This window comes from Hypanus sabinus, chromosome 13 (genome assembly GCF_030144855.1).
Source record: "Hypanus sabinus isolate sHypSab1 chromosome 13, sHypSab1.hap1, whole genome shotgun sequence".
Taxonomy (NCBI): Eukaryota; Metazoa; Chordata; class Chondrichthyes; order Myliobatiformes; family Dasyatidae; genus Hypanus; species Hypanus sabinus.
In genome coordinates, this window is record NC_082718.1 from 78,856,733 (window position 1) to 78,884,673 (window position 27,941).

Consider the following 27,941-nt stretch of genomic DNA (forward strand, 5'->3'; position numbering starts at 1 on the left):
AATAAGCATACCCATAAAGGTAATTTTAGGGGAAATAACTTTCTAAAGAGGCCACCAGCAGTAGCTAGGTTAGTGCCACTGTGCCTGGCTGAGGCATAGAATGGAATGATAAAGTCAGGCAGAACAATAGTGATGGGGAAACAAAGAGTAAAGGGCTCAGATAGGTAATTCTGTGGCCACCATCGAGACTCCCAAGATGATGTGATGCTCCAGTTAAGGATGCCTCACAGCAGGTACTAGACAGTCTGAGAGGGCAGGATGAGCAGCCAGAGGTCACAATCCATTTAAGTACTAATGACAAAGGCAAGAGTAAATCTGAGGTACTGCAAAGGTATTCTAGGGAGCTAGCTAGGAAGTTAAAATGCAGTACACCCAGTATTGAAGTGTCAGGATTACCACCTGTGCCACATGATTGTAAGAAATAGATACATAGTGCTGTTCAATACATAGCTAAGGAGCTGAAATAGAAGAAATATATGGATCACTGAGCTCACTTGAAGGGGAGGTAGCACCCATATAAACAAGCCAGCTTGCACTTGAGTTGGAAGAGAACCCATATACTTGAGTCATTTAAACTAGAGTGGCAGGGGTTTGGGAACCACGGCAGCGGGACAACAGGTGGCAGGATAGAGAGCATGAAATTATTGCATATGGCATTCTTGTCTTAGTTGGTAGGGGTGCTAATTTTATAAAAGAGTAAGGAAGTCATGTTACAGATACAGTACTATATACGGTGCCTAAGAGATTTACACAGTACTGTATTTGTCAACGTGGTGCGGAGGGCGGGAGCAAAGAATGCTGGAAAGGTGAGGGCGGAGCACTGCAGAAGTGTGGGACAGGTGGCAGAGAAAGAGGGCCAGGAGCGGGTGGGGGGGGGGGGCAGGTGATGTGGGTGAAGACAAACACAGTCCCGAGATACCAGATAAAGTCATTTGATTCCAAACAATTGGTTTGCTGATCATTACAGAATGTCTCTCTGGTGCTTCCCAAACCCTCACCTCTCCTTTCTCCTTTTCTCAATTCTGATTTCCTTCTCCCTGCCCCTTTCCAACTTCCAGTCCATAATAGAGACCCCTATCAGAATCAGGTTTATGAACACTCAAATTTTTTGCAGCAGCAGCAGTACAGTGCAATACATAACATTTCTATAGTATTGTGCAAAAGTCTTTGGTACCCTAGCTATATATGTGCGCCTAAGACCTTTGCACAGTACTGTATACAGAACATTATTCAGACCGCACTTGAAGTCTTGCACGCAGTTTGGTCACTGCATTACAGGAAGGATATGGAGATTGTGAAAAGGGTACAGAAGAGGTTTACCAAGATGCTGTCTGGATTAGAGTGAGCTATAAAAGTTGATATCCCTACAAGGTCGAAGACTGGGTGAAATTTGAAAGAGGTTTTTTTTTAAAATTATGCACACACTGGGTAAGCAGACAGAATCTTTTCCCAAGGATAGAAATGCCATACACATTTTTAAGGTTAGGGGTGAGAAGTATAAAGGTCTGTTTACACAGAGTAGTAGGTGTCTGGAATATCAAGACTAGTAATGGAATCAGGCAATTTGATGGAGTTTGAAAGGGTTTGAGCCATACACATCAGTATGAAGGGAATGGAGGTATATGGATGATAGATACCCAGAAGGAGGACATTTAGTATAAATTGACATCAAGACTGGCACAACATCGTGGACTGAATGGCCGGGTAAGTGCTGTACCTTTCTACTCTCTGCATTACTGGATGAACACAACTGTAACACTAACAACTATCCAAAGCAGGTCTTTCAACTGGGACCCATCCACCACCCTAAACATTTATCCCCTCCAACAATGTCAAATCTATGAGCTCCAGTTACTGAATTCCAATAGCGGCCCCCAAAATGCAACCGAAATATGGGCAGTAGCCACTTAAAAATAGTGCCACCTGCAGCATTCCCTCCATACAGCAGACTATTTTTCCTTGGAAACATTACAGCACAGTGTGTGTATTTTCTACAGAAAGACTACTGTAGTTCACCAACAGCAACCAAGGACAGGCAATCAATGCTGGCCTTTCAGTAACACCTAATTCTCAAAAAACTAATTAAAAAGAAAGACTAATCTGAAATTGTTCAAGAAAACAAGCACAACATAATTACAATACTGAGAGATATGATCAATACTATGCCAACATGTAAATTAGTTTAATTTTTTACCTCTGATTGGCTCGAGTGAATTCTAAATCTTCATTTGCAATCATTTCTAGGTCAGAGGGTGCTGACATACTGCGTAGGAAGACAGGCTGGCGAACAGTGTGAGAAATCATCTTGGTTTCAGAAGATGATTTGCATGCTGGTAAAATAAGCAAGCATGGGATACGTCAGAAAAACAAAGACTAAATATTTGCGATTTTCATGCTTGTCGGCTGGAACAGTGTATCATGCATTTATCAATTCTGTACTTTCATTTTTAAACTGCAGCTATACATCAGTACCAATTTTTCTCTTTCTACATGGATTGCGAAAACCTAAAACCCACTGGGTAAAGGTAGCTTCATGGATTTGATTCAAACTGAATACTCCTGCTTAGTGGCAATCCTTTTCATACCTTGTACATGGGCCAGTACCAGCCTATTTAACAAGTGTTTTGTTGATTATATACTCTTAACTGGACATCAAATCTTATTATACTTCAATTGTTATCAGCAAAATTGTACATTCTATAAGAGAAGTAACATCAGTTCTTTGGCCCTTATGACCTCATAACCTCAGGACCAACGCTCCCACATTCTCCCTTGTTGAATAAGAGCACTTAAAACATCAATTCCACCATCACCTCAATGACATCCGTTTAGTGCAGACTAGAGCTCTGAAGTAAAGAATGTATTCAATATAAAAACAGACCAACTACACCAAAAGCCCACTTCTTCTTATGCCACCCCCACCTCTAATTCAGCATCAGAAGCCATACTGCTGCAGGAACCTGCTCGAGTCCCAACTCTGCTACTTATCAAATGTGAAATATTCTTTATCTCAGTTCCTCCTCACTTACTACGTAGGAAGACAATAGCATTGCCTTCTCGCACCCTAAGCTACTTCATTTCGAAATTTAGCTTGCCCTAATCCTCACCAGTGACAGCTCCAGCTGGCACACTCATTTACTTGAATTTGTTAACCCTTTCACTGGGAACTTGCTGTTGACCATTACCCACAATAACATCTTCTGCCACATTTGTGGAAGAGTCTTTTCAATTCCCACAGTGGCCTCACAAGTCATCCCAGAACACACACAAAAAACACTGAAATTAAGTTGTCCTTGAGCTTAAGGTACAGCTCAAAAGAGATAAGATGACCAAAAGCCACTGACTATACTTCATTCCACCCTGTTCACTGTAACAGCTATTATTTCTGCACTTTCTCAGTCTTCATTTTTTCAGTTCTGCCAATGCCACCTTCATTTTTCCTATGATGAGGATTCTAATTCATGGACTACAGAACTCAAATCATCTTTTTTTGTTTCTGCACTTCCCTCACCTAGAATCAGAACATTCCTTCTGACCTCACTTTACGCCACACAACAACAGATCAGAGCTTCCATTTCAATGCCCCCCTCCCCAAATATTTTGTTCCTTGACTTTTCCTCCAAGGCAATGTGTCCACTTTTCAATCACCTCCAACACCAGCTCCATTGCTCATCATATCAGTTAGGACAAGGCAGGAGGTGCAGTACCATCTTTTATCCCCTCTATTTCCAGTCTCCAGGACCTCAAGTGCTCCACGATAGAATAGCAATTTGCTGAGATGCCTTTCTACTTAGTGAACTCTGCTGGTCACAATCCAGTTTCCTCCAGATTGGTATAATTAAATGCAGACTGGATGATGTATTTTTGCAACATAGCACTAATCCACAAGCTAAACTGCTTCTGGCAACAGTTCTCCAGCCCACTCACTCCCTTTCTGACCTTGCTCCCCTTGGCTTCACAAACTGTTCTAATGAAAATTCATGGAGCAGCATTGCATTACTAAATTAGGCAGTTCAAAGCCATTGGCACTTGACAGTTATCTTAACAATTTCAGATCATACCATTTAATCTTGGGAGATAAGAACTATTGGCAATAATTCTACTGTTGATGCTTTTCAATTGGACATTCATTTTGTCTCTCATCTGCCCCTCTTTTCTCCTTCTCTTGGCTCAAATCTCATCTAGTTCTGAAAAAAACTCAATGACTTGAAACAACTTTTCTTTCCCCATCTCCTGCAATGATTTACAGCATTTTTTTGCTTTTTTTAAAATTTCTGTACCTGGCGTATCGGCTGGTGTTCCTGAAATACTCCTCGTCAGACCAGACTGTGCTGCTATTGTAACGTGCAACAATAGCTCAGCTCGATTCATCAAGCTTTTAACTAAAGATTTTGTTTTTGATAAGGAATGCGAAGACTTCGGTGCCAAAGAATTCACCTCCTGACCAAATTTCTCTCTGCACAGGAGCAAAGTATTTTTGTTAAGGAGCAGACAAAATAAGCAGCATCAATAATTACATTTCAATTGAAATTTACTCATGAGAATGAAGGTATGCCCAGTGACACTGGTGAAAGAAACTACTGCCTCCAGGGTCATTTCTTCTCTTTTACCGGTCAGCAACAGTTTTCATCCACAGCCTAACCAGGACATTTGCAGGCTTGATGTTATATTGCATACTGAGTCAAAGTTTGGCGTTGAAACCTGCTCAATTAAGGTGGTCAGCTATTCCAAACACTGCAACATTGTCCAATTCTGTCCCATCTCAGCTCATCCACTGCTGAAATCTTCATCCACGACCTTGTTACTTCTGAACTTGGCTATTCAATCATTCAATCATAAACTGAGGTAATTCAAATCTTAAACTTGAGGTCATTCTTATCTTTTGCTGTCTTGTTCATGCATCAAACACTGTCTGCTCACATTGACACAGCTCTCTCCCATTCATGCTGCTGTCTTGCTTACTGAGCTACACCAACTCCTAGGTAAACAATCCTTAATTTTCATTCTTATTTCAAGTCATTTTGCCCTCTGTCATTTCTAACTTCTTCCACGTCTACAACCCTCAGGTAGCTGCACTCCAATTCCAATACCCCAAATTTAATAATATTACCATCCATCAAGACAGTGGTCTAAGACTCCCCCTTTATATCATTCTTCTTTCCCCACTTATGATGATCCTGACAAGTACTTCCATATCAAATGTAAGCCTATATCACTTAGGTGGCTTAACATCTTGTTTTTGACGATGCCCCAGTGGAAACCCTTGGGATTTCCAACCAACACAAGGTCATATAAAAGTTGAGAGTGGTTTTAAAATAAGGTAGCAAGTTCACTTACACAAGGCCATAAAATGTTCTCTCTGGCCTTCATTTCTCAAATGTAAGCTGAACAAATAGTTGATTTAAGATTTCAGTTAATATTTTCTTACATAAGGTTACTATGACGACAAATGCGTACACCTAGTGATACACAGAGTAGTGCATACTTTTTTTGTGAATCGAGTGAAAAGTCAGTCAACACAGTTCTACTGGGAAGTTTCTACTTAGACCACAAGCTATAGAAAATACTATCCTGTGATACTTCCAGTGCAAAAGTGCTTTTTATTTGTGTTTATTCTATCTCAATTCATTCCTTCAAGGCATTAATACATGTTAGCTTTGTGGACTGAGGATGGTGGAGCAAATCAACAATTTATTTGAGTGGTCACAGATCAAGAAATAATCAAGTGATAGTTGGCTGGCTATTTAACAGTACAGGACTTCCATACTTTCTAATCCCCTTGTTCATAAGTAACAGAGCAACTATCATCTTACCTTAACAAAAGGACAACATTCTCCAAATCATTACAGTCAAATGGCATTTCCTTCAGGGAGCATAGCAGTTCTAATTCCTTCATTTTACTCTAGAGAAAAATAAAACTATTAAAATTATATTTTAGGCTTAACTCATCAACTTTAGCCAATATATGATTAACCATTACATGCTATGTTTTCTATGCTAGAGAACATTATAGCTTTCAGAAGTTCATCATAGAATTCCAATTATAAAAAATTTCACACATTTCACTCTCGGACAGGATAGTAAAACAGAAGCTGATACTAGGTAAATATTAAGGATATGTACATCAAAAACACCATTTACTCTTATATATACTTGGAATTTGCTGTGGTGTGCTGGCTCAAAATGCAACAATAAACAACATCTCTGGAGGTGGAGTGGAGTAATGATGGTGCTAAATGATGACTCCTTCGCTTGCATCTTCATAAACAGGTCTATTTCCATCTTTACTATCTTTATTTTTCACCTTCAGGGTTCTTTGGAAGACCCTGACCTGGAGTTATACACTGACTTTGGTTCTTTGCGGGAATGGAACCTGCTCTTGAGGCTTCATAACTGACCGTTGTTGTTCGGCATGCCAAGGGCTCAGCCTAAGAGTCCGGCTCAGATTTGGAAAACTAGGATCTCGGGGCTCTGGAGACGGGCGGATCGAGGGTATCGTCGGAAGAGTCGGGATATTTGCTGTGAGCCCAAAGACCCGAGATCTTCCGGCACAGAGCTCCAAAAAAGTGACTTAACAGACTTTTAACATTGTAAATCAGTGAGTTGTTTGTTATGTCTCCCTGCTTGCTGGGAAAACTGAGACACTGCCTTCTCCCTAATGTGAGTGGGAGGGAGAGGGAGAGGGAGAGGGAGAGGGAGGGGGAGGGGGAGGGGGAGGGGGAGGGGGAGGGGGAGGGGGAGGGGGAGGGGGAGGGGGAGGGGGAGGGGGAGGGGGAGGGGGAGGGGGAGGGGGAGGGGGGGAGGGGGAGGGGGGGGAGGGGGAGGGGGAGGGGGAGGGAGGGAGAGGGAGAGGGGGAGGGAGAGGGAGAGGGAGAGGGAGAGGGAGAGGGAGAGGGAGAGGGAGAGGGAGAGGGAGAGGGAGAGGGAGAGGGAGAGGGAGAGGGAGAGGGAGAGGGAGAGGGAGAGGGAGAGGGAGAGGGAGAGGGAGAGGGAGAGGGAGAGGGAGAGGGAGAGGGAGAGGGAGAGGGAGAGGGAGAGGGAGAGGGAGAGGGAGAGGGAGAGGGAGAGGGAGAGGGAGAGGGAGAGAGAGAGGGAGAGGGAGAGAGAGACTATGTTATGTCGAATACCGGGTGAAATGCGAAGTTTTTGGGGTAACTGCAAGTCTGTGTCTTTGCTATTGCTTTGCTCACACTTGAGTGCTCGGTGGCAGAAGCAGTTGCTCTTTTTTGCCAGTGGGGGGAGGGGGTATTGTTGCTTGCTACTGCTCATGCACAGGAGGGAGGAGAGCTGGGGGGGGGTACTTCGGGGTTCTAACATTTAACTGTCGTTCATTCCTTGGGTGCTCCTCTGTTTTCATGGATGGTTGCAAAGAAAAAGCATTTCAGGATGTATATTGTATAACTTTCTCTTACATTAAATTGGATCTTTGAACCTTTGAACCATTCAACAATTATAAAGAATTATATAAAGTTAGAAGTACTATATGGAATAAATGTACATAAAACATAAATACAAACACATATCTACAAGGTAAGCAGCATTATTAAAGAGTTTCTTAAAGTGTTTACAGTGAAATGCTGATGTAATGGATAGAGGGGTGTGGTGGGCTAATTATAATGGTTAATCAGATTAACCTCCTGGGAAAGGAACTTTTAAAATGGTGTGATATTTTGGCATGAATAGCCAAATAGTGAAAAAGGATCTTCAGAAAAATTATCTTCATCATCCCTGATACTTGTACCTGCTGGAAGCCTGACAGTGTTTATTAGCTATATAGTGCTATCCAGAAGGGAGCTTGTGGAAAATGAAACTTGCAGATGCTGGAAATTCAAGCAACACACACAAAATGCTGGTGGAACTCAGGAGGTCAGGCAGCATCTATAGGGAGAAGCACTATGGACGTTTTGGGCTGAGACCCTTCATCAGGACTAACTGAAAGGAAAGATAGTAAGAGATTTGAAAGTAGGAGGGGGAGGGGGGAAATGCAAAATGATAGGAGAAGACTGGAGGGGGTGGGAAAGGTGATTGGCAAAAGGGATACAGAGCTGGAGAAGGGAAAGGATCATGGGACAGGAGGCCTAGGGAGAAAGGGGGAGGGGAGCACCAGAGGGAGATGGAGAACAGGCAGTGATGGGCAGAAAGAGAGAAAAAAAAGGGAGGAGGGGGAAAAAAACTAAATATATCAGGGATGGGGTAAGAAGGGGAGGAGGGGCATTAACATAAGTTAGAGAAGTCAATGTTCATGCCATCAGGTTGGAGGCTACCCAGCCGGTATATAAGGTGTTGTTCCTCCAACCTGAGTGTGGCTTCATCTTGACAGTAGAGGAGGCCATGGATAGACATATCAGAATGGGAATGGGACGTGGAATTAAAATGTGTGGCCACTGGGAGATCCTGCTTTCTCTGGCAGGCAGAGTATAGCTGTTCAGCAAAACGGTCTCCCAGTCTGCATCGGGTCTCACCAATATATAAAAGGCCACACTGGGCGCACCGGACGCAGTATACCACACCAGACGACTGACAGGTGAAGTGTCACCTCACCTGGAAGGACTTTCTGGGGCCCTGAATGGTGGTGAGGGAGGAAGTGTAAGGGCAGGTATAGCACTTTACTTCATTATCACCAAACAATTGATACTAGAGCGTACAATCATCACAGAAATATTTGATTCTGCGCTTTGCGCTCCCTGAAGTACAAATCAAAGTAAATACAATAAAAATTTAAATTATAAATCATAATTAGAAAATAGAAAAGGGAAAGTAAGGTAGTGCAAGTCAGGTCCGGATATTTGGAAGGTACGGCCCAGATCCGGGTCAGGATCCGTTCAACAGTCTTATCACAGTTGGAAAGAATTTGTTCCCAAATCTGGCCATACGAATCTTCAAGCTCCTGAACCTTCTCCTGGAGGGAAGAGGGGCAAAAAGGGTGTTGACTGGGTGGGTCGTGTCCTTGATTATTCTGACAGCACTGCTCCAACAGCGTGAGGTGTAAAGTGAGTACAAGGATGTAAGATTGGTTTGTGTGATGTGCTGGGCTATGTTCATGATCTTCTGCAGCTTCTTCTGGTCTTGGACAGGACAACTTCCATACCAAGTTGTGATGCACCCTAGAAGAATGCTTTCTACGGTGCAACCTATAAAAATTAGTGACGGTTTTAGGCGACAGGCCAAATTTCTTCAGCACTTGTTCCGCTTACAAAGTTAAGTGCCAGGAGGGAGATCGGTGGGAAGGGATGGGGGGAACGAATAGACAAGGGAGACGCGTAGGGAGTAATCCCTGCAGAAAGCAGAAGGGGGGGGAGGGAAAGATGTGCTTGGTAGTGGGATCCCGTTGGAGGTGGCGGAAGTTATGGAGAATTAAACGTTGGACTCGGAGGCTGGTGGGGTGGTAGGTGAGGACAAGGGGAACCCTATCCCGAGTGGGGTGGAGGGCGGATGGGGTGAGGGCAGATGTGCGGGAAATGGGAGAGATGTGTTTGAGAGCAGAGTTGATGGTGGAAGAAGGGAAGCCCCTTTGTTTAAAAAAGGAAGACACCTCCTTCGTCCTGGAATGAAAAGTCTCATCCTGAGAGCAGATGCAGTGGAGATGGAGGAATTGCGAGAAGGGGATAGCATTTTCGTAAGAGACAGGGTGGAATAGTCCAGGTAGCTGTGAGAGTCTGTAAGCTTATAGTAGATATACTTCCCTTACACTTCCTCCCTCACCACCATTCAGGGCCCCAGACAGTGCTTCCAGGTAAGGTGACAATTCACCTGTGAGTCGGCTGGTGTGGTATACTGTGTCTGGTGCTCCTGGTGTGGCCTCTTATATATTGGTGAGACCCGACACCAACTGGGAGCCCATTTCGCTGAACAGCTACGCTCTGCCCGCCAGAGAAAGCAGGATCTCCCAGTGGCCACACATTTTAATTCCACGTCCCATTCCCGTTCTGATATGTCTATCCATGGCCTCCTCTACTGTCAAGATGAAGCCACACTCAGGTTGGAGGAACAACACCTTATATACCGGCTGGGTAGCCTCCAACCTGATGGCATGAACATTGACTTCTCTAACTTCCGTTAATGCCCCTCTTCCCCTTCTTACCCTATCCCCGATATATTTAGTTTTCTTCCCCCCCCCTCCCTTTTTTTCCTCTCTTTCTGCCCAACACTCTGCCTGTTCTCCATCTCCCTCTGGCGCTCCCCTCCCCCTTTCCTTCTGCCTATGCCTCCCGTCCCATGATCCTTTCCCTTCTCTAGCTCTGTATCCCTTTTGCCAATCACCTTTCCAGCTCTCAGCTTCACCCCAACCCCTCCAGTATTCTCCTATCATTTCGCATTTCCCCCTCCCCCTCCTACTTTCAAGTCTCTTACTATCCTTCTTTTCAGTTAGTCTTGACGAAGGATCTCGGCCCGAAACGTCCACAGTGCTTCTCCCTATAGATGCTGCCTGGCCTGCTGCGTTCCACCAGCATTTTGTGTGTGTTGTGGAAAAGGTAGTTTGTTGGGATAGTAGCGATTTTTCTAGCCAGTTTCATTGTCATGGACACATACAAGTTCTGCAGTGATGGTAGACTGCTGCCAATGACCTCTACAGCGGTTCAGTGGCTATGGATTTTGTTGCACCATCTGACATTCAAGCACTGCTATCTCTCTATTTTGGTCAATATTCTTTACTCAAGTAATACTGCCCAATACAATTTAGCTATTCAGAAAAGCTCTTTGTTGTTAAGAGTATAGATGGCTATTTTGTTTTAGAACAAGCAATAATTAAGTTTTAAAACCAATTTTTGAGAGCAGCCCAAAAGACACATCAGCATTGAAATTTACATATCTAAGCCTTACAGTGCTAATAATTTAAAAGTCCAATAAGTTACTGACAGCTCCCAACAATCAAGAAGGCACAAAGGAGAGCCAAGGTGTATTTCATCTCTCAGTGACACTCGGATGGAAACAATACACAATTCTAATTGTGATTAATTAACAGACTGGATTAACTCACTACTAATCAAAATAAGGCCAAGTACAGAAAAGTCAGTAGGCTAATTCTCAATTTACGTTCATCTTTTTATGTTCATATACAAACCTCATTGAAGTGATAGTCATGGAAGAATGGTGTACTGTTTTCCAGTTTTCCTTGCTGACTATCTTCTATCTCACTCTGCCATTTCTGCTCAAGCTCTGCTACGCTCTACAAGACAATATATTAACATTATTGCTGGAGCATCTTTAAGCATACATCAAGTAAGAAAACATCTGGATACCTATCCAGGAGTGAGAAGTTTTCTGTTTGTAGAAATAAAGGGTATTCAACTAAAGTGTACTTGCATGTACCTGGATTTTCAGAAAGCCTTTGACAAGGTGCCACACAAGACTGCTTAACAAGCTACGAGCACATGGTAAAGATTCGACCATGGATAAAGCAGTGGCTGATTGGCAGGGGGCAAAGAGTGGGAATAAAGTAAGCCTTTTCTGGCTGGCTGCCAGTGACTAGAGGTGTTCCAAAGGGGTTTGTGTTGGGACTGATTATTTTATGGTATATGTCAATGATTTGGATGATGGAATTGATGGCTTTGTTGCAAAGTTTGCAGATGATATGAAAAAAAGATGTTGGGGCAGATAATTCTGAGGAAGTAGGGAGGCTACAGACAGACAGACAGATTAAGAGAATGGGCTAAGAAATGGCAGATGGAATACAGTATCAGGAAATGTATGGTCATACACTTTGGTAGAAGAAGTAAAAGGGTTGCCTATTCCCTAAATTGAAAGAGAATATACAAAAAACTGAGGTGCAAGGGGACTTGGGAGTCCTTGTGCAGAATTCCCTAAAAGTTAATTTGCAGGTTGAGTCTGTGGTGAGGAAGGCAAATGCAATGCTAGCATTCATTTCAAAAGGTCTAGAAAATAAAAACAAGGATGTAACATTGAAACTTTATAAAGCACTGGTGAGGCCTCACCTAGAATACTGTGAACAGGTTTGAGCCACTCAACTTCAAAAGGATGTGCTGAAACTGGAGAGGATTCAAAGGAGATTCGTGAAAATTATTCCAGGATTTAATGACTTGTCACATGAAGAGCATTTGATGGCTCAGGGCCTGTATTCAATAGAATTCAGAAGAATGAGGCATGACCTCATTGCAACCTATCGAATGGTAAAAGGCCTTGATAGAGTGAAAGTGGAGAGGATATTTCCTTTGGTGGGAGAGATTAAAACCAGAGGGCACAGCCTCAGAATAGAGGGGTCTCCTTTTAGAACAGAGGCGAAGAGGAATTTCTTTAGCTAGAGAGTAGTGAATCTGTGGAATTCTTTGCCATAGGTAGCCATGGAGGACTAGACCTTATGTATATTTAAGGCAGAGCATGATAGATTCTTGACTGATCAGAGTATGAAAGGATAAGGGGAGAAGGCAGGAGAGTGGGGCTGAAAGGGCAATTGGATCAGCTATGATGAAATGGCAGAGCAGGCTCAATGGGCCAAATGGCCTAATTCTGCTCCTATATCTTATGGTCTTTTAGCTAGGTTATAGTTGTGTAATCAAGATGAGACACTCAGTCTAAGCTGGATTTTTCATTTGTGTAGTGGAACCGGATTGAGAGAAATGTTGCTGAACATTTCTTCACTGTTTGCTATTCGTATCACTAAAAAAAAGACAAAGTTAATAAATTGCAACACTAATTCATGGACTTCCATTTCAGGCAAAATTTTTGATCGTATTTGTATTCATATTAGGAAAGTATCAGGAAAAAAAATGAAGATTCCATCGATCTACTTCCTCCAAATCCTCCATTTCATTCTCCCTTCCCAAAATTAGCACTGCCTCTACCCTAAAACCATCGAAAACAAACATACAATGTTCTTTTGTGTTCCCAACAATACCTGAAGTTGCCTCTCCATAGCATTTAGCTTTTTAAAAGTTTCCCCCATTATTTTACACAAAAGGTCATATTCTTCCAGGTGCTCTTCACGATATTGGAAATTAATCAGAGACTGCAGTGCATCAATCAGATTCAAATGCTTGATCACACATGACACGACCATTTCTTCCATCACATCAGGTTGAATCACTTCCCTGCAAACGAAGAAATAATGTCAGCAGGATCTACATAATCACACTTCAATTTTTCTTAATATAAAAAAGTAGTTGAATAATTTCAAGGTGGATAATTAAAATTTTAGCTATTCCATAAATGATATCTTAGTCCAAAAAAAACATATCTACCTGCCAAAGCTTTTAAATAAGCATAACTTATTGCAGCCTAATGCAATGACCCTAATCTTTCTCCAGCATGTGATCAGCCTATTTAAAAAAAAACTATTATATTTGGAAATACATAATCATAGGAATCCAGAAAGAAAATGGAATTGATAAATGCTTACAACTTGAAAAATGGGATTCCAACTCCTATGGTCAAGGTGTAATGCAAAAGAAAGAGGGGCACTATGCGGAACGATTTATTATTACTCTATTAAGCTGTTACCTTTGTAATGATAGAAATTTTGCTGTTACTTCTGTCAAAATGAACATCTCACAAGGTAACACACGAAAAATACTGGAGGAACTTAGCAGCTCTGGCAGCAATTAGGGAAAAGAGTGAACAGTCGGCGTTTTGGACCGAGACCCTTAATCAGGATTCACAAGGTATCCTGCATGGTGTTAAAATCACAAAAAAAATCTCAGCTTTGATCACTAGCCTTTACTAATTGATCTATTCTGGGATAATGATATATTTGCTACAGTGGCCTTCATTGCCATGAGAATGGGAAGGTAGAAAGGAAATTCAGCATACTTTCCAGATTGTTATCCCTTAACTTTTGCAACAAGATATAGAAATGCAGAGGTCATTAAAGAACTAATTCAAACTTAGTTGAAAAATCCAAGAACTTTTATCAAACCTGGAAGAACATTATAGAATTAAATGATTAGCTAAAATATTCAACATACAATCTCTTCCAATTAACATCTACACTTTCACTACTGGAAGAGTACTGAAGTACATTTGTCGATAATACTGTCAGCCCTCCTTATCCGTGAGGGATTGGTTCCGGGACCCCTTGTGGATACCAAAAAACACAGATGCTCAAGTCCCTTATTCAATCTGTCTCAATAGACCTTAGGACCCAGTGGAACCCCAGACCTTATTTAACCTGTCTCAGTGCAGTGGGCATTAGTACTCGGCAGCGGAGCTCTGAATTTGCAGTGTTCCTGTTCACAAAAATAATCACGATTGACAATAAAGTGGAAATAATAAAGCGATTGGAAAGAGGTGAAACGCCATCGGGTATTGAAAAAGTGTTAGGCTACAGTCGGTCAACTATCTGAACAATTTTAAAGGATAAAGTGAGAAAGGCCCTACCCCGATGAAAGCTACAATTATTACTAAGCAACGTAGTGGTTTAATTAACACAACACACAAAAAATGCTGGTGGAACGCAGCAGGCCAGGCAGCATCTATAAGGAGAAGCACTGTTGATGTTTCGGGCCGAGACCCTTCATCAGGACTGTTTGCTCATGTAGTGGTTTAATTATTGGCTTTTTGAATCTCCACATCAACTTGGCACGGATGGACTGAGCGCTTGGGAGCGATCTGTCACTGGATCACCCAGTGCTGAAATATACGTTCTTAAGTGTTTTATATGCATAGAAAGGTAAAAGGTAAAGGTCCGTCCACAATGGCGCATGTCTCAGACTTTATTGCAAAACTCTGATTTTATCAGTTTTATTGAAAGCCAGATAAAAGAATTTTTTTTCTTTTAAACGATATAGGAGGTATGTCCCAATTAATTATATGGGATACATTCAAAGCATTTTTATGTGGTCAGATTATTTCTTATTCAGCTAAACTCAAAAAACAGACAAAAGCAGAATTAGATAAAATTTCAAAACAAATTAAAGATTAGATAATGTCTATGCGGTTTCCCCTAATATTGACTTATTTAAAAAAAAGGGTGGAATTTCAATCACAATATAATCTATTATTAACTCAACCAATCGATGGTTATCTACTTAAGTTAAAGAGCCAATTTTATACGTTTGGAGATAAAAATAATAAATTACTTGCATTTCAATTAAAATCGGCTGGAGCCAAAAGGCAAATTTTGAAAATTCATAGAAAGGATGGTACCCTGGCTCGGGAATATGAAGAAATCAATAAGATTTTCCAAGATTTTTATACTGAACTTTATAAATCTGTTGGAGTTTTTTGAGGGTGCAACAAGGATGTTAGACGAGGGTAAGCCAGTGGATGTTGTGTACCTAGATTTTTAGAAGGCATTCGATAAGGTGCCGCTTAGGAGATTGGTGAGTAAAATCAGAGCTCATGGCATTGGGGGCAGGGTTTCAACATGGATAGAAAACTGGTTGGCAGATAGAAAGCAAAGGGTAGCAGTGAATGGGTGTTTCTCAGACTGGCTGGAGGTGACTAGTGGGGTACCACAGGGCTCTGTATTGGGACCACAGCTCTTTACGATTTATGTCAACGATTTAGATGAGGGCATTGAAAACTATATCAGCAAGTTTGCTGACGATACTAAACTGGGTGGCAGTGTGACATGCGAAGAGGACGTTAGGAGAATACAGGGAGACTTGGATAGGCTGGGTGAGTGGGCAGATGTCATTCAATGTGAATAAATGTGAAGTTATCCACTTTGGAAGCAGGAACAAGAGGGCAGAGTATTGTCTGAACGGTGTAGAGTTAGGTAAGGAAGAAATGCAAAGAGACCTAGGAGTCCTAGTTCATCAGTCAATGAAGGTGAATGAGCAAGTGCAACAGGCAGTGAAGAGGGCAAATGGAATGTTGGCCTTTATTACAAAGGGAATTGAGTGCAAGAGCAAGGATGTCCTTTTGCATTTGTACAGGGCCCTGGTGAGACCACACCTGGAATATTGTGTACAGTTTTGGTCTCCAAGTTTAAGGAAGGACATTCTGGCAATTGAGGAAGTGCAGCGTAGATTCACTAGGTTGATTCTTGGGATGGCAGGGCTGTCTTACGCAGAGAGATTGGAGAGATTGGGCTTGTACACACTGGAATTGAGGAGATTGAGAGGGGATCTGATTGAAACGTTTAAGATAATTAAAGGATTTGATAGGATTGAGGCAGGAAATATGTTCCAGATGTTGGGAGAGTTCTGTACCAGAGGGCATGGATTGAGAATAAGAGGTCAGTTATTTAAAACAGAGTTGAGGAAGAACTTCTTCACCCAGAGAGTTGTGGAGGTGTGGAATGCACTGCCTCGGAAGACGGTGGAGGCCAATTCTCTGGATGCTTTCAAGAAGGAGCTAGATAGATATCTGATGGATAGGGGAATCAAGGGATATGGGGACAAGGCAGGGACTGGGTATTGATAGTGAATGATCAGCCATGATCTCAGAATGGCGGTGCAGACTCGAGGGGCCGAATGGTCTACTTCTGCACCTATTGTCTATTGTCAATCTTCAGTAGATTCTTCTGAAATGAATGCTTTTTTATGAAAGATTGTTTTCCCTAAAATTTCTGCTGAGGATGAAAAAATTCTTGATGCCCAAATTACTGAATCCGGAATTCATAAAGCTACTTTTTCAATGCAATCTGGTAAGGCCCTGGGACTTGATGGTTATCTTGTAGAATTTTATAAAAAATTTGGAAAACTGTTTTCTCCATATATGTTGGAGATGTTTAAAGATTCTTTTGTGAAAAGTGACTTACCCTCTACTTTCTATGAAGTTTCTATTTCATTAATCCTCAAAAAGGATAAAGATCCGACTGATTGTGCCTCATACAGACCTATTTCATTACTGAATGTTGATGCTAAGATTCTCTCAAAGATAATGGCCAATCAGTTCGAGAGTATTTTGGGTAAAATCATTTTTAAAGATCAAACAGGTTTTATAAAGGGTCGTTATTCTTTTTCAAATGTTCGGAGATTATTTAACATTATATATTCGCCCTCTTCTAAAACTCCACAATGTGTTATATCTTTGGATGCTGAAAAAGCATTTGATTGAGTTGAATGAAATATTTATTTAATGTTTTAGAAAAATTTGGTTTTGGTATTAATTTTAATAATTGGATTAAAATGATATATAAAGCTCCTATTGCTACTGCTGTCACCAATAATTGTAGATCTCCCCTTTTTCAGCTATCACGGGGGACATGACAAGGTTGTCCATTAAGTCCTTTGTTACTTAACTTAATATCAGAACCCCTTGCTATTGCTCTTCGTGAAGCTAGAAATATTCATGGGATTTTTATGAATGAGACCATGCACAAGATCTCTCTTTATGTTGATGATTTATTGGTATATCTATCTAAGCCTGAAGAATCTACTCTTGCTTTGCTAAAACTATTTGACAAATTTAGAGATTTTTCAAGATATAATATAAATTTTAGTAGAAGTGAATTACTTCTTTTAAATGAATTTGTCTCTATATATAATATTCCTTTCAAAGTTATGGATTCTTTTAGATAGGTGTCAGAATTACAAAAAAATATAAGGATCTTTATAAAGCTAATTTTCCTCCTTTAGTGGACTCTATGAAGTACTCATTTAGTAGATGGAGCCCACTTACATTTTCACTTGTTGGTCGTATTCATATAGTTAAAATGATGATTTTAGCAAAATTTTTACATTTATTTCAGAATATTCTTGTTTTTTTGTCTAAGAAGTATTTTGATCGGATTGACTCTGTTATTCTATCCTTTATTTGGGATAATAAAAGACCAAGGATCAGTAAAAATAATTTACAAAAGTTGAAAAAGGACAGAGGTCTCGCATTGCCTAATCTAAGAATGTACTATTGGGCTGTAATTTGCGATATATGTCCTTTTAGTTATATTGGGATGATAGGAATGACCGGCCAATCTGGGTAGATCTGGAACTGAGAGCTGTGAAACAGTTTTATTTAACTTCATTATTAGGAGTTGCTTCACCTATACAATTAGCTAAAGTTGCTAATTTAAATTTATATCCTGTGGTTAAGCACTCTTTACAAATTTGGCTCCAGTTCCGCAATTTTTTTTAATCTTAAAAATTTAAACTTTGTAGTATAATTTATCGTAATTACTTTTTTAAACCTTCCTGGAGTGATCCAATTTTTTTACTTTGGAAAAATAAAGATATTAAGTCTTTTTTGGACTTATTTAAAGAAGGCAGATTGATGCCCTTTGAACAATTAGTCGATAAATATTCTCTTTCATATTCACACTTTTTACAATATCTTCAAGTTAGACATTTTTAATGAAAATATTTAAGTGATTTTCCTTATATATTGCAGGCTGACTTGTTAGATACTATTATGAATATGAACCCCTTGATGAAAGGTTCTATTGGAAGAATTTATAATTTATTATTACAATAGGATAAGTGTCTTTTACTTAAGATTAAACAGGATTGGGAGAAAGAACTCAATTTGTCTTTTATATGGGAGGATTGGACGTGGATTCTGAAGTTGGTTAACTCTTCCTCGGTCTGTGCTAGTCACTCACTGATTCAAGTTAAAATTGTACATTGTTACCATTGGACAAAAGAGAGACTTTCTAAAATATTTCCCAATGTTGACAAGTATTGGGATAGATGTAAAACTGAGATAGCTACACTGACACATATGCTCTGGAAGTCAGTCTTTTCAACAATTTCTAAAGCACTTAGAATCAATTTACAACGTAATAAATTGACTGTGCTTTTTGGAATAATTTCTCAAAATATTCACGGTATTTTTCTGTCTGACCAACATGTTATTGCGTTTGTTACATTGATAGCTAGGAGGGCCATCTTTTTGACGTGGAAGGATACATCAGCTCCTACTTTGTCACATCTCTCAAGTGATGCTGTGTCTTAGCTTGGAGAAAATTAGAAGTCGAACTTTTGAACCTTCATTTGATTTTGAGAAGAGATGGGGCTCATTTGCTCATTACTATCATTTCAGTTAACTGATAGATTTCCTCCACAATCTAAATGCAAATTTTGCTTTGATATATTTTTTTCTTCTTGTTGGCAGTTAGATGTTTATTTTTAGAAGCTTTCTATATGACACATGGCTCTGGGGTTGTGCCCTCAATGGGTTCTTCCCCCCCCCCTCACTTTTCTTGCTTAATAGGGTTTTTTTAAAATTCACAAAAATTTTCAATCTTTAAGATAATTTTTTTTGAGGTATTGTAAGTGTTCTTACTTTGATGTACCTATGTATTTTTGAATAATAATAATAATGATAGTAATAATTGAAAAGAAATTAAGACTCTACTCACTTAATACTTGGCCTGAACTGAGGTCTTGCACGGCCAGAGATTTCCCTGAGCTTTCCCATTATTCCAGGAGGCAGGCGTATTCTCGGCAAATCAAAGTAATGCCCAGTGACTGGAGGAGGTGGTGCAAGTGCATCGCAAGGATATGTGAACTCCCGGTCTTCTTCGATAGTTAGTGGCAGAGGTGAAGGACTTGGTGTCAACGCGGGAGATAAGGCACCATTAGCTTCTACCTGCCATTGGCATCTGTCAGCAAAAGATAGGGAAGATTTCTGATGTTCACTTACAACACAAAAACTGCACGATATCACTTATAAGTTTGCACATTAATTGATCCAAGTCAATGATGGATATGAATTGTTGATAATTTCTGTTATTATTCCTGATTTCTTATGTACAGGACAATCTCCATGAATTAGAAGTTAATCATTTACTCTTCAAGTCTCTACCATCCCTTTATAGAGAAGTCAATTCCATTCCTCCACTTGCTTTGTAGGTTTTACCTGAAAACTTGTCAAATATTTTCTTCCCTACCTAATCAATTTCCCATTGAAGGCCTCAAATAATCATGTTCACCAGTGATGTTTCCTTTGAATCATTTACTTATGTCTCTAAATCTATGCCTTCTACTCCTTAAAACATGCGCGAATAACTTCTAATTACTCCATCTAAATCCATGTATAGGTCTATCAAATTTCACATCAACCTCTCAAATTCCAATGTTAGAAAGTCTCAAAAAATCATGCAATAAATAATCCACTGTTTATTATAATCATGAGAAATTCTGCAGCTGCTGGAAGTTCAAGGCAATGCACACAAAATGCTGGAGAAACTCAGATCAGGCAGCATCCATGGAAAGGAATAAGCAATCAACATTTTAGTCCAAGATCTTTCTTTAAGATTGAATATAAAGGTGGGAAGGTGGGGGGGGGGGGGGGGAAAGCAGCGTAATTAGAGGGTGATGGATGAGATGGATGGGAAATTTCAAGGGCTGGAGGAAGTGAAATCTGACAGGAGAGGAGAGTGGATCATAGATGAAAGGGAAGGAAGAGGGGACCCGGGGAGGTGAAAAGAGGCAAGGGACCAAAGTGGAGAATAAAAGAAGAGGGGAGGGGGAGTAATTTTTTTTTACCATAAGGGGGAAATCAATATTCATGCCATTAGATTGGAGGCTATTCAGATAGAAGGTGTTGTTCCTCCACTCATCATGTTGGCACAAAAGGATGTCATGGACTGACATGCTAGAACAGAAGTGGGAATTAAAATTAAAATGCTTGGCCACCGGGAAGCTCCGCTTTTGGCGTTTATTATTTTCATATTGCATATGGGCAGCTACTCAATCTTTGGATTTACTGCTCTCCAGTAGGGAAAAAAAAAGTGAATAATCTTCCCAACTCTATCAACTACTTGAAAGTACCCCAGATGTGAAAACAAGTACTTTCTTCATAATATAAATTAAAACTCAAATCAAATTACTTCCTTGATAATGGACCTTGCATTTCCAGTAATTGCTAATTCCATTGGGATTTTCAGTGTTAAGCTATGCAACCATTTCAGTGTTATTGGTGCAATGGACTTAATTACATAATGCAAAAGCAAAATACAGCTAATATTTAAAATCTACCAAAAATCTAAAAAATATACAGTGGATCCGACAAGATGGAAATCATTATGCTAAAGATGCATTCTTATAGTAACAAAACTACTTGTGTTTTAGGTAAGAATCTCAATTTAATACAAAATCTTATTTCTAGAAATTTCATCTTTCATTAGTTTAGGTAAGCTTTCTTGTATCTCTCAGCATGATAATAGCCTAAGTCATTTTCTGATTAGCAACACCAAAGCTTTGATATAAACTTGGACAAACAAAACTACAGGAATTCATCTGCAGGAATTAAAGAGTATTTAATTTACCAGTATCACAGAATGATGAAAGCACATAATATTACAAAATTTTAAAGAATTCTCAATATTTACTAAGGTTTTAAGGGTACTATTTTATGCAAGTTGATCCTTGCTAGAGATCTATTCAACATCTCATTAGCTGAAACACAATAAAACTTAAAGGATCACTCAAAGGGAAACATTAATTTGCCACCCTTCAAATATCAAGGATGGACAAATTTGTCAAGTGAGAGAATAATTCAGATCACTTGCCTCTGTAGCAACTTTGATCTAAGCAGCTGTTGACATGCTTCCTCCTCTTTAGTTGTTTCTGGTCCATTATAAAGGATTCGTAGCATGGAGCACGCCAGTACAGAAAGTCCTAATGCAAGATCAGCAAGGAAAGGAAGCCCTCCTGAAACATCTTCTGAGGATTCCTGTCACAAGCAAATAATCAAAACAAGCAGAAGCTTCAAAAACTAATCAAAATGTAGTGAGAGGAATTTGAGAGATGACATATATCTGGCAATTAAACAGAAACAAACTATGTACCTTACCTGGGCTCGAACTGTACAAGCAAATCCCCACATGGCTTTATCAGGTGTGTTGTGCTCTCGCCCGCTCCTCATCTCAAAAGAAAAAGTAACTGTGTCTCCCTCAACCTGATAAAAATTATATACTTAAGGCTTAATTTCATACCCGAGACAGCCTAGTGACTTCAGTTCTAAATAAAACTTGTTTATAGAGCAATATCTTTGCCATTTAATCAGACTTCAATTGATCATTTCAGTGACTGTTTAACTAATTTCTTTCCCTGAAAATAAGTCAAATGTACTTCAAAACTACATTTACTGAAGAGCTGCTGCAGCTCTCAAATAATGAAAAGGTACATAAACTTAGTCACAGTCAAAATGATTTAATTTTACCTAATTACCTTGACCAAGTCCTTAGGCCAACCAGTTCCCAAGACACTACGGCTTCCATATCCCAATGTATTACCACCGTATTCTGCTACTTTCCTGCTGTTTGTGTTTGGCCCTGCATAAATCACCAGCTGCAAAAGTAAATTGCACATTATAGAAGGATATTACTGAACATTAAATCCTACTAGTTAAGAAAACTAAGTTCACAGTACCCTACTTGAACTCAAATAATAAAAGTTGAGGTCATATGAAAACAGATATAGAATTTAGAATAAGGGCTATTCATCATAAAGAAAAATAATACTCAAAAGTTCTCCACAGTCTACTCCTGAAACAAAGTTTTCACATCATTCCAAGTGGGAAGATAGCCAAAGTTGACACCCAAAACTTGGAAAAATGAAATATGAAAAACTAGGGAAGAAATTGCAGTAGCCTTGGCTGAGATATTTGTAGCTTCCTTAGTCATGGTTGGGACACCAGAAGGCCAGAAGATGCTAATGTTGATCAGCTTGTTAAGTGGGTCAGAGGATGGCATTTTGCCAAGTCAAACTAAGGCACAACTTACACATTAACTTGTAGCACAATGAAAAGCATTGTACAGCAGAGGGACTTAGGGTTACAGGTAACACACACAAAATGCTGGAGGAACTCAGCAGGTCAGGCTGATGCTACCTGTCCTGCTGAGTTCCTCCAGTATTTTGCATGTGTTGCTTTAGATTTCCAGTATCTGCAGACTTTCTCATGTTTAGGGCCACAGGTACATATTTCTATGAAAGATGAGACAGAGGTAGACATGGTGGTGAAAAAGACATTTGGCACATTTGCTTTCATCAAGCACTGAGTACAGGAGTTGGTGAGACTGCACTTGCAACACTGTGTACCTGGTCTGGTCATTAAGTATAGGAAGCATGTCATTAAGCTGGAAGGGGTACAGAAAACATTCACAGAAGTTACTAGGACTAAAGTGCTTGAGCTATAAGAGACTGGTTAGGCTGTGACTTTTTTTTCTACAGTGCAGGAGACTGAGTGGTGATCTTATTTCAATTTATCAAGTTATGAGGACCATAGATAAGGTGAGTAATTATCAAGGCTGCAATTTTTTCTTGACAGAGTAGCAGGCTTTGTGGTAATCTTTTTGAGATTTGTATATTATGAGGGCCATAAATAAGGTGAGTGGTCAGAATCTAAATCTTGAGGGCATATACGTAGGGTGAAAGGAAGAAGCTTTAAAAGGAATCTGAGAGACAACTTTAACCATACTGACTCAGATGGGTCATGGAACAAGCTGCAAAGGAAGTGGTGTTGGTGGGTAGAATTATAACATTTATAAGGCATTTACATAGATAAGAAAGGCTTGGAGGAGGGGCTTCCCAAACCTTTTGCTGCTGTGGACCAATACCATTAAGGAAGGGTCCATGGATCAAAGGTTGGGAACTCCTGGCTTAGAGATTAGTGGCAAACACAGGGTAATGGGCCAAGATCAAACGAACAACTCTGCTACCATGGACAAGTTAGCACAAAAGTCCAGTTTTCAAATTGTATAATTCTGTGACTGCTTTTCAAACAAAGATGTTTTGGTCCTGCATTTCTTAATCAGAGAAATCATCCTCTCTGCACCCAGCCAGCTAAGATCTGCGAGAATTTTGTAAGCTTCAATTAAAGCTCCTCTTCTTCTATACTCTATCGTTCCTTTTGCCAAACTATTGATATTGATAGAGAATATCTAGAGCCCAAAACCAATCCCTCTGGTACAATCTCATTTTACCATTCCAGTTTAAGAAATATCTACTTATTACCATTCTTGGCTTTATGTCCAGAAACCAACTCTCAACCAATTCAGTGCATTAGCCCCAGTGCCCTATAGAGACATTTGTTCAGCCATCTGCTGCTTGGGATTTTCTTGAAAGCCTTTTGAAAATCCAATTATACCACAACCACTTGTTTTCCCATTTCTATTCTATTAGGTACATCCTCAAAGAATTCCATTTGGTAAGCTGAGCCTATTTTTATTTTACTTCCATTTAATCAATGTTGACTCCATCAAGTCTCATTATACTTTCTACTATTTTCTGTAATTACATCTTTTACTATAGATTTCATCATTTTTATTGATTATGAACAACAGCCCAGTAGCTTCCATTTTCTCTTTCCCTCCTTTCTAAATTTTGGGGTCAACATTTGCTATTCTCCAACAGACAGCAATAATTGCAGAGTCTATAGGATTTTGGAAGTTGATTACCAGAGCATTCATTATCTCTACAAACACCTCGGGTAATACTCAAATAGATTATGTCCTTGGGATTAATTTACAGCATTTTCGCCACCTATACTTATCATTCTATCAGCATTCTAACACCTCTCCTCCACTTTTTTTTTTAAACACACTTAAATGCATCTTGTTTAACTGAAAGCATTAGCAATTTGAAAATTACAGTATTTTTTCTGCCATTTACCTTGTCATAATCATATTGGGAGGAGCAACGAGTATCAAACCTCAGATATAGGCAGCGTGCACCAGGAATATGCACAGTCTCTTTGAACTTGTAGTTGTCTCTCACAGGATGGACTGTTTCTACTGTCTTTCCTGCCGCCCATGGTGCAGGGATCTTCAACCCGGTCAGAAAGCCAGGTTCTTCCTTTTCCTCCAGCATACGGTAATTCCTAATATAAAGAGTTCATTTTGCAGTATTCTAACAAATTTGAACACAATGCTACATTAAATCAATAGACTGGAAAATAAAAGGTTTAAATCTGAATCAAATAAAAATGTCAATAGGCTAGCAGGTCAACATATCGGAAAAAGCAGGAGGTGATTTGGGTATATTTCCTCAAAGTAAAGTGGATCTGCAGATTGCCAGCTTGTGCTATGAATACTGGTCAGTTGAGTTTGTGCAACAGAATTATTATCAGGTTTAATATCACTGACATATGTCGCAAAATTCATTGTTTTGTGGCAACACTACAATGCAACACAAAAAAATCACAAGTTACAATAATTACATAAATAATTGAATATTGCAAAGAGAGCAACATAGTCCCTGATCATGGACAATTTAGAAATATGGTGACAGAGGGGAAAGCTGTTCCTAAAATGCTGAATGCGCATCTTCAGGCTGCTGCATCCAATGGTAGTTATGAGAACAAGGGATATCCTGAATGGAAAGATCCTTAAACAATGGATGCCTCTTTCTCAAGAAGTCCTTGGTGGGGAAGCTAGTGCTCATCCTGCAAACCTCTACAGCCTATTTTGGTCCTGTATTTTGGAGCCGCCCTACCAGGTGGTGATGTGATCAGTCCATGGAACATCTGCAGAGATTTGCCAAAGTCTTAGGTGACATACCAAATATCCTCAAACTCCAAATAAAGTATAGCTGTTGGCATGTCTTCTCTGTGAAAGATCAATATGTTGGGGTCAGGAGAGATCCCCTGAGATACTGATGCTCAGGAACTTAAAAACTTTTCCACTGCTGACCCCCTCAATGTGGACTGCTGTGTGTTCTCCCAATTTGCCCCTTCCTGAAGTCTACCATGAAAAGAGGACCAACTTCTGCACAGAAACTACTTCAAAGAGTTAAGAGTAAATTTGGTACCAAATATTTAACTAATCATTTTTCAGATTTCTTTCCAGTACTTAGTTGCCATTTTAATCTTTTTTCACTTTTCCAAGTAGATTATATGAATGATGATGGAATGGGGACAGGAGGAACAATTCTACTGAATCATAATGATTTGTATGCATCATATGTACTGAATCATAGTACAGATCAGTGTGGAAATCTGCATGTCATGCATCTGTAACATTGATAAGGTTGAAAATAACTATGTTACAACACAGAAACAAAATTAAAAGTAGTAAAAGTAGGAACAGCAGGTTAACTTTTATCACCTGTCATCTAACAGGGGAACTTTCCCCTTCTGGCTCTGTTCAGCTCCTGCATAGAGATCATCACCAACATCTGTGAAAACGGGAGTCTGTGTCTTCAATAGCAAGGCAGTCTGAACAAGAGAACAGTGTATTAAACTTAATGGATTCAAGATAAGCAGAGATACAGTTTTAGTCATTTGAAAATTGGATGTTTCAGTTAGCTTCTGAAACAAAGGTATAGCTTCTATAAAAGCATTTTATAAATTTTAAAAGCACAAGAAATAAGAGAGTAAAGAGAGCACAAGAAGCCATAGAGTTGGGAATATTGCTAGGATGCTAAAGAGAAAATATACAGGAAAAAAAAAGCCTTCAATGACATTAAATGAAATAAACAAGTAACTAAGGAAATAACTGGAGATAATATGAAACATTTTTTCCTGAGATTAATCACTTTCATTATAACATTTACATTCCAATTATTCTAGATGATTAGTTGAAAAAAGATCCAGTTATTATAGATGAATATTTGGAAAAAAAAGGTCAATCATTATTGTGCAAGTAATTACCTGGCTGGTGTAGAGAACAAGCTGAACAAGCTGTGGCATAAGTGCATCTGCCATTGTCAGTGTCTGGAGATTTGGGTGCATTAGTGAGGTAAGCAATATTGGCAGCAAATGGCCCAACAAAGTAGCCTTGGTGATTTGTTCCAAGCCCTTCAGCCTGCAATGAAAAAATAATCTTATTTTATTCCATGGATGGGAGTCATTTGGCCTAAGGCATTGATTTATTTGACTCTTGATCTCATCACTCAGCTGTTGAAACAGAATAGGAATTGGCATTCCAGAGAAGGAATCGTTAAGGATATGTATGGTGGTATTTTGCTAGTGATAACAATGTTTTATGCATTCAGTCTATCAAGCTTCTTACTCTTTCGGCAGTCATGAGACAGCATATCCTTATGCCTTCCGAACCATTGCAGGAGACATCAACCAGGCTAGCCTGACATCTCTGACAAACTACCACCAGAATGACACCTGTGGAACCAGACAAGTGAACACATTGGATCACAGTTACAGCACCATCAAAAATGCTTGTCATGCTATACTAACACTTTGGCAAATTCAATCACCTGACTGTACTTCTACCCCTCCATTATAGCAAACATAGCACCAGTGGTGAGGACAGTGAAGGTATGGACAAGGGAGATGGAGCATTTAAAAGACTGCTTTGAATTAGTGCACTGGATCATATTCAGGGATTCATCTTCAGATCTGAATGAATAAGCAAAGGCCATTACTGGCTTAAATCAACACAGCAGGTTAGGCAGCATCCATGGAAATGAATAAGCAGTTGACATTTCGAGCTGAGACCCTTCAGGGCTGATGACAAGTCTCAGCCACAGCATCTACTGTTTATTCATTTCTATAAATGCTGCCTGACCTTCTAAGCTCCTCCAATATTTTGTGTGTCGCTCTTGATTTTTTGCATCTGCAGAATCTCCTGTTACCGACTTAAATTAAGACCTGCTTAGATGACGCTCTGGATGACCCAAGTGATTTACTGTTTGCTCTATAAGAGTCCAGCTACAAACTACGGTAAGACATCGTGAAAACAAAAAAAGCAATCCTGCATGTAGACAGAATCAGATGCTTGGCAGCTGTGGCAGGTTTTGCTTGCCACTACTTCCCATTGGGGTAAAAATCTAACAGCATAAATGGAAGTGAGTTCTATGCCTCTTATGCAGACTTTGAAATGGAGAATGACACTATGCCTAGGTGAACCTCCACAGCAATTGGTGACTCTGATCTCTGTCTTAAGGGCTAATGACAGAACATCCTTCAAGAAAGTGAACTCTTGCAAGGCATCAGGCACTTGATGCTGTACCTGGCAGGGTACTGAAAATCTGTGCTGACCAACTGGCTAGAGTTTTCAAGGACATTTTAAACCTCTTACTGCTGCAATAAAAGGTTCTCAACTCCTTCAAAAGGGGCATCAATCATACCAGTACCAAGAGCAGCATGAGCTGCCTATTGCCCAGTAGCACTTGCGTCTACTATGACGAAGTGCTTTGAGT

General features: G+C 39.9%; 1 protein-coding gene across 1 annotated transcript in view; it reads right to left on the minus strand.

Moving 5' to 3' along the window:
• LOC132404022 (probable E3 ubiquitin-protein ligase HECTD4) overlaps nt 1–27,941 on the minus strand; it is a 314,805-nt gene that overhangs the window by 135,835 nt on the left and 151,029 nt on the right. Inside the window, exons 19-30 of the mRNA XM_059987975.1 lie at nt 26,434–26,587; nt 25,889–25,998; nt 24,456–24,663; nt 22,014–22,133; nt 21,637–21,741; nt 21,353–21,516; nt 19,199–19,441; nt 12,854–13,046; nt 11,063–11,167; nt 5,814–5,902; nt 4,281–4,456; nt 2,195–2,330 (exon numbers count right to left, since the gene is read on the minus strand). Of these exons, the coding sequence (XP_059843958.1) occupies nt 2,195–2,330; nt 4,281–4,456; nt 5,814–5,902; nt 11,063–11,167; nt 12,854–13,046; nt 19,199–19,441; nt 21,353–21,516; nt 21,637–21,741; nt 22,014–22,133; nt 24,456–24,663; nt 25,889–25,998; nt 26,434–26,587 (1,803 nt within the window). The remainder of the gene's footprint in view (nt 1–2,194; nt 2,331–4,280; nt 4,457–5,813; nt 5,903–11,062; nt 11,168–12,853; nt 13,047–19,198; nt 19,442–21,352; nt 21,517–21,636; nt 21,742–22,013; nt 22,134–24,455; nt 24,664–25,888; nt 25,999–26,433; nt 26,588–27,941) is intronic.